This window comes from Geospiza fortis, unplaced genomic scaffold (assembly GCF_000277835.1).
Source record: "Geospiza fortis unplaced genomic scaffold, GeoFor_1.0 scaffold102, whole genome shotgun sequence".
NCBI lineage: Eukaryota > Metazoa > Chordata > Aves > Passeriformes > Thraupidae > Geospiza > Geospiza fortis.
Window position 1 is genome coordinate 1,327,188 of NW_005054373.1, and position 7,255 is coordinate 1,334,442.

General features: G+C 55.7%; 1 protein-coding gene across 1 annotated transcript in view; it reads left to right on the top strand.

Annotated features, from left to right (window-relative positions):
- GINS2 (GINS complex subunit 2) overlaps positions 1-3,579 on the top strand; it is a 9,235-nt gene extending 5,656 nt beyond the window's left edge. Inside the window, exons 3-6 of the mRNA XM_005424802.2 lie at positions 491-605; positions 1,255-1,354; positions 2,462-2,588; positions 3,008-3,579. Of these exons, the coding sequence (XP_005424859.1) occupies positions 491-605; positions 1,255-1,354; positions 2,462-2,588; positions 3,008-3,133 (468 nt within the window). The 3' untranslated portion in view covers positions 3,134-3,579. The remainder of the gene's footprint in view (positions 1-490; positions 606-1,254; positions 1,355-2,461; positions 2,589-3,007) is intronic.
- Positions 3,580-7,255: the final 3,676 nt, after the last annotated feature.

The window sequence follows — 7,255 nt, forward strand, 5'->3', positions numbered from 1 at the left end:
GGGGATTGGGGTGGGGATGAGGGGATTAGGGTGGGGATGAGGGTGGGTCTGGGCTGTTTGGGAGCAGGGGGAGGACATGGGGGATGGATTTGGGATGGAGGGATTCAGGAATGACAAGGCAAAGGATTGGGAGAAGGAGGTTTTGAGGGGGCTGTGCTGTCCCCCATGAGCCCTGGCTGGGAGTGTCCGGCTGTCCTGGGGCTGACCAAAACCTGGGGAGCCTCTGGGAGCTGCATGTCCAGGGAGATGGAGTTTGTAACTCCTCTGAAACAGCTTGGAATAAAAGGAAACCTTGGTTATTCCTTCTCGAGGGAAATGAGGAAAAGTCTGAGAGCAAGAATTCTGGGAAGTGAGAGGAGGAAATGCAGGATCAAATGTTTGACTGAGGCTTTTCCAGATCCTCTGGAAACTCTCACCACATTAGCAGACAAGTTCTGTGCAGTCCAAGCCCTGGTTGTTGCCTGTCTCTCATCCTTAATTTGTTTTCCAGGGAGATCTGGGTCCCTTCAATCCTGGCTTGCCAGTGGAAGTGCCGGTGTGGTTGGCCATTAATCTGAAGCAGAGGCAGAAGTGTCGGCTCATTCCCCCAGAATGGATGGATGTTGGTGAGGATGGAGGCTCTGGCTTCAGCTCTGGCCTTCAGTGGGAGCAGTGGAAACATGAAATTAAAAATAACCCGTTTTTCAGCGTTAGTGGGGAGCTTAATTCAAAAATACAAAGCGGCTGAGGCAGGAGGATCTCGTGTCCCACCACTGGAATTCTTTATTTACTCTGAGGGTGGTGAGGCTTGCTCAGAAGAATCTTTAGGGACTTTGGGTCACAGAATCCCAGAATTTTTTAGGTTGGAAAAGAGCTCCAGCTTCATCAACTTGTGCTGGTCTTGTCACCAGCCCAGAGTGCCACCTCCAGGGATGGGGACTCCAAACCTCCCTGGGCAGCCCCTTCCCGTGTTTAACCACCCTTTCAGTCCAGGAATTCTGATGTCTGACCTGAACATCCCCTGGCCAAACCTGAGGCTGTTTCCTCTCATCCTGTCACTAATTCTTGGGCAAATCTCTGTGAGGAGGGAGACCTTGGAGGCATCCATGTCCCTTGTGTGCCTGCTCGCAGGAGCCTTTTCCTGCCCTCGCATCCCTGGAGGCTTGGCTGAGCTGATCCTACAGAAACAACGTGGATTTTCCTGGGGAGGGGGGAAAAACACACCTGGAGCATTGAAAGCCTGGCAAAAGCTGAGCATCCCTGGTTGTATTTTAGGGAAGCTGGAGGAAATCCGGGATCAGGAGCGGAAGGAGGACACCTTCACTCCAATGCCCAGTCCCTACTACATGGAGCTCACCAAGCTGCTGCTGAACTAGTGAGTAGGAGCTGAGCTGGGCCATTTTCCACCCCACTTGGTGTGACCGCGGAGCATTTTTCAAGCTTTGCTTGGCAGCAGCCCCGCAGGGCGGTGGGGAAAGGGAGAGTTGAGGGAGCTTCCATCCCTCAGCCTGCCAAGATTTCGCAGCAGCGCTTCCCTGCTGGTGACTCTGCCTCTCAGGAACTTGGGGATGGCTCCTTCCGTGGCCTCATCACTGGGGCTGTGCTGCTTTATTGAGCAGCAGCTCAGCGTGGAGGAGCCGCCACGCGTTCCGTGCTGCAATCTGTTCAGCAGCCTCCAGCCTCCAGGCTCCTTCCTTGGCTCTCCTTCAGGAGGAAAGCTCCTCTTGCCTCAGCCTGGGAAGCAGGAGGCCGGGGATATTCCGAGCCTGAGCTCTCCTGCCTGCTGAGGCATTTCACTTGTAAAATCTGCTGGCTGGTATTTGTCTCGGCGAGGGCTCTGCTGACTTTTAAAGCCCTCGATTAAGCAGGGTGGGCATTCCAGCTCTGGCTTTTCCCTCTGGAGAGGAGGCTCCTGGCGTGCTGCTCCTTCCCAGCACGCTCCAGCAGCCCTGACAGCTCTGTCCCTGTGCATCCATCCTGTCTCCCAGCTCCTTATGGCAGCGCTGAGCGGCCTTCATGGGGTGATGTGGCACATCCCATCCGGCCCTTCCAGCTTAATTCTCCCTGATGGAGCCCCAGGAGCCTCGAGCTGGGGATTTCATCCTGCCTGGGCCCTTGGATTCCCCAGCTGGCCCTGACTTTGGCCAGGTTCAGGGCCCTCTGTGTGCCTCCAACCAGCTAGGCAATTAAAGAGCAGAAGGATTCTAGTGACAGCCAGCTGCTGCATTGGAGCTGAGCGTTCCTGGGGAAAGAGCCCATCCCAGAAACGCCACAGGACAAGGAGCAGAGAGGATTTTAGTGTGGAGTTGCAGGTTTTTTAGCAAACTGTCCTGCGAGCTCAGGCTGGGGTGAGGTGGTGACAGCACCACGCAGTGACACAACCGCTTGGTGACAACAGCAGTCAGTGACACAACCCCTCCGTGGCACAACCACACAGCCCTCAGAGCGTGCCCTGACCCTGCCCTCCCTTCCCCTGTCCCAGTGCCTCTGACAACATCCCCAGGGCAGACGAGATCCGCACGCTGGTGAAGGACACGTGGGACACGCGCATGGCCAAGCTGCGCCTGTCGGCCGACAGCTTCGTGCGGCAGCAGGAGGCGCACGCCAAGGTGGGCCAGCACCCCTCCCAGGAGGCATCCAGGGGGATCAGGGCTGAGGGATGAGCTGCTGGGAAAGGGAAATGCTTGTCCTGCGTTGTGGGTGTGTTACTGAGGAGCTGGAGGTGTGTGTTGAACCTTGTGCCCATGTGGGAGGCAGAGGAGCCGTGGCATGGTTTGGGTTGGCTCTTAGAGATCTCGTTCCACCCTTTTCCATGCTTTCCACTGGACCAGGCAGCTGCAAGCCCCATCCAGCTTGTCCTTGAGCACTTCCAGGCATGGGGAATGCTCCTGAAGTGGTGCTTGGGTGCTTCTCTTGACCAGGGCTGGCAGCTGGGTCAGTCCCTTGGGGTGTCACCAAAGGGAGCTGTGGGCTGTGAGCTGCTTCCCAAATACCTTGTCTTCTCAAATCCTGCTCTTTCCCCTTTCAGCTGGATAACTTAACCCTGATGGAGATCAACAGCACTGGGACTTTCCTCACCCAGGCCTTGGATCACATGTACAAGCTCCGGACCAACCTCCAGCCTGGCGAGGGCTCCCACTCCCAGGAGTTCTGACGGGGAGCTGGGAAGGAGCTGCTTCATGTGGGCAGCCCCCAGCTCCCTGCAGGGACTGCCAGCACTCAGACCCTCACCCCCGGGGGCTTTTTGCCCTCCCTCCCCCAGGGGGTTTTTACTCTTCCTCCTGGGATTGTCCCCACCCCCTTTTGGGGCACTTTTTCCCACCCCATTATTTTTGTCACCCCCCAAAACACAACTTCATTCACAGCCCATCCCTGTCCATGTCCCCTTCCCCTCTTTACAGCTCTGGGATGTGCCCCCTAAGGTGACACAGGGCATGTGGGACATCAGCTCTGTGTCACTCTGTCTTGTCTGTGTGTCCTCCCCCTCAGAGTCACCGTGTCCTTGTCCCTGTCCAAGTGCCCCCCACTCTCCCAGCTTGGTGTCACCACATCCCCTCACCTGTGGCACAACTTGTGTGACCCCAGCTCTGCCACTACCCATTAAACACACCCTGTGTCCCCTGGCATGGTGGCACCATGTCCCCCGTCTGTGGCACAGCCCCTGTGTCCCCTACCAGGCTGGCCCACTGTCTGTGTGTCCCCATGTCCCCACAGGGCACCAGCAGAGCCTTGTCCAAGTGTCCCCACCACAGTGTCCCCACAGGGCATGAGGATGCCCCAGCTGTCCTTGTAGCCCCACATTGGGGTGCCACTGTCCCTGTGTGCCTCAGGGCACAAAGAGCAGGGCAGTGCCACTGTCCCCATGTCCCCTCGGGGCAGTGCCACTGTCCCCATGTCCCCTTGGGGCACAGAGAGTGGTACCACTGTCCCCATGTCCTCTCGGGGCACAAAGAGCAGGCAGTGCCACTGTCCCCATGTCCCCTCGGGGCGCAAAGAGCAGGGCAGTGCCACTGTCCCCATGTCCTCTTGGGGCAGTGCCACTGTCCCCATGTCCCCTCAGGGCAGTGCCAGTGTCCCCATGTCCCCTCAGGGCGGTGCTATTGTCCCCGTGTCCCCTCAGTGCATGAAGAGCAGGCGGTGCCTCTGTCCCCATGTCCCCTCAGGACACGAAGAACAGGGCAGTGCCACTGTCCCCATGTCCCCTCGGGGCCCCGGGCAGGGTGGCAGCTGTGCAGCTCCTCCCCGGTGACTCTGGGCGGATCTCTCGGGTTGTACTTCAGCGAGGGAACTTCTGAGGGCAGCACAGGCCACGCACTGCCTTGAAAGCCATAAATTTCGAGGCGGTGCTTCCATGGATTTTCTCAGAGCCTTGGGAAGAAACAAAAAAAAAAGAAAAAAGAGAGAGAAGGGAAGATGTGGCGGCAGTGAGGTGTCTGCTGGGGAGATCAGCTGGGAAGCAGATCCATCTGCTCTTTGGAAAAGGACAAAAGAAAATGGTTTTCCCTCTCAGATGCCAGGCTGTGGGGAAATACCAGAATATCAGCCATCTTTATTTTTGTAATGTTTGGGGTTTTAATCTGAAGCTGTCTGTAAAAAAAAATAAATAAAGATAATAAAAAAAATAATTGCAGCTGAAGAACGGCATCAGATGAATCCTGGGCTGTGTTACAAACAATGCTTGGAAAATCCTGCAGCTCTCCTTTGGCTCCGGGCCTGTTTCCCTGCGGCAGAGTGACAGGCAAGGGCAGGATCCAGGGCAGGATCCTGGAGGGATTCAAGGCAGGATTTGGGGCAGGATCCAGGCAAGATCCAGAGCAGGATTCAGACAGGATCCAGGGTAGGATCCAGCAGAATCCTGACAGGATTCTAGGGCAAGATCCATGGCCAGATCCAGGGCAGGATTCAGACAGGATCTAGGGCAGAATCTAGGTGGGATTCAGGCAGGATCCTGGCAGGGTCCTGGGCAGAATCCAGAGTAGGATTTAGGTGGGATTCAGACAGGATCTGGGGCAGGATCCAGAGCAGGATTCAGACAGGATCTAGGGCAGGATCGAGGCAGGATTTGGGGCAGGATTCAGACAGGATCCATTCAGGATCTGGGGGAGGATCCCGGCAGATTCAAGCACTATCCAAGCAGGATCCAGGGCAGGATTTGGGGCAGGATCCAGGCAGAATACAGAACAGGATTCAGACAGGATTTGGGGCAGGATCCAAGCAGGATTCAGGGCAGGATCCATGCAGAATCCAGAGCAGGATTCAAGCAGGATCCAGGCAGGATTTGGGACAGGATCCAGGCAGAATCCAGAACAGGATTCAGGCAGGATTTGGGGCAGGATCCAGGGCAGGATTCAAGCAGGATCTAAGGTAGGATTCAGACAGGATCTAGGGCAGGATCCAGGGCAGGATCCAAGCAGGATTCAGGGCAGGATTCAGGCAGGATCTAGGGCAGGATTCAGGGCAGGATCCAGAGCAGGATTCAAGCAGGATCCAGGCAGGATTTGGGACAGGATCCAGACAGGATCTAGGGCAGGATCTAGGGCAGGATCCAGACAGGATCTAGGGCAGGATTCAGGGCAGGATCCAGAGCAGGATTCAAGCAGGATCCAGCCAGGATTTGGGACAGGATCCAGACAGGATCTAGGGCAGGATTCAGGGCAGGATCCAGAGCAGGATTCAAGCAGGATCCAGGCAGGATTTGGGACAGGATCCAGGCGGATCCAGGCAGGCTCTGGCCGGAGCAGGGCTGTGCTGATGGCAGCTCTCGTTATTCCCGGTGGTGCCCAGGGGTGCCAGGCTGCCGGCGCTGCCCTTCCCGAGCACCTGGGCCGGGCTCCCGCTGCCATCTGTGCCATTCCTGTGCCATTCCTGTGCCATTCCTGTGCCATTCCTGCCCGGCCGGGCTGTGCCCCAGGGGCTGGCACAGGGAGGATGGCAGCAATGACGGCAGGGATGCCCGGAGCAGGGCTGCCTTCCCAAGGGAGAAAGGATTCCTTGCCGTCGTTGTGGAAGAGTTTATTTGGGGTTTTTTTGGGGGGGATGTTTTCAGGAATTACAGCAATATATTCATAAATACCTAATTACTACAGTCAACAAATAATATATTACATTACAATTAATTCCAACAAGGTACACTTTGAACATGTTTAGGGTTGGGTTTTTCTCATTTTTTGGCGTTTTTTTTTGTTTGTTTTTTTCCACAGCATCCAACCTGCCCCCAGCAGGCTCTGCCTTCCTCTCCTTCCTCCCAGCCTTTCCAGGCTCTGGCACAGCTGCTCCAGCAATTCTGCACGGACACAAATTCTCACCACAACCCCAGGCCGGGGGGAAAATTGGTCCAAAAAACCCGGAATCCAGGCTGGTGAGGAGGGAAAGTCAGCACAGGAGCTGCTACAAAGCGAGGCTGCATCCCAGCCAGGCTCCTCAGCACGGCGAGGGATAAATTGATAAATTGCCAATGATTTTCCATCCCTGGCTTCTTCCCCCTCCCTCTGCCACGGCACACAGGAAGGGAGAGGAGCGAATTTTGCCGTGTTAAAATTCCCTTCGAAGCCCGGAGTTGGCAGCAGCGAGGCCAGAGGCTGGCGAGGCAATTGGGGATTTAAAAAAGATTAAACTAATTTCTGTCACAAGGGCATTTCGCTTTTTAATCTTGCCCAGCTTTTTTTTTATTATTTTTTTTTTATTTGGTGAAGCCAATGAGAGAGCAGGGAGCAGGGGGGGCGTGGGGGGGTTAATGCTTTCCTTTGCCAGAGCAACGAGGGAATTTAAAGCAGGAAGCAGAGGTCACCTTTTCCCAGAGATGTGAAGCTGGTCTCGTGGCGAATTAAAAACAATTTCTAATAAATAATTTAAAAATAACAATCAAATATAAAGGCTCTCCCGGGGGAGGGGAGGCGGAGCACACTCTGGTTTTTAGCAAGTGGCTAAAAACGGCACCAAGCCTGACCCTGGTGGCACCGGGACATCCCTGCCCGCCTGCGGGCACAGCTCCACATGGATTGTCCCCAAAGTGCCACCAAGAGACCCCACAGGACCCACTCTCCCTGTGCCCAAACTGCCTTAGAGCCGCTCTGATTGTCTTGGTATTTTCTGGGGGGGGACAAGGACACCCCAGTGCCACCCACCCCTGCACCCTCCGCCCTCTCCACGCAATTCCTTGGGATTTTTCCTTTGGCAGATGGAGCCTGGGCAAGGCTCAGACACCACCCAGCACCGTGACACCCACGTCGACCCAGCTGGAGCAGAAAAAGCCCCAGAAAGCAAAGAAAAAGAGTAA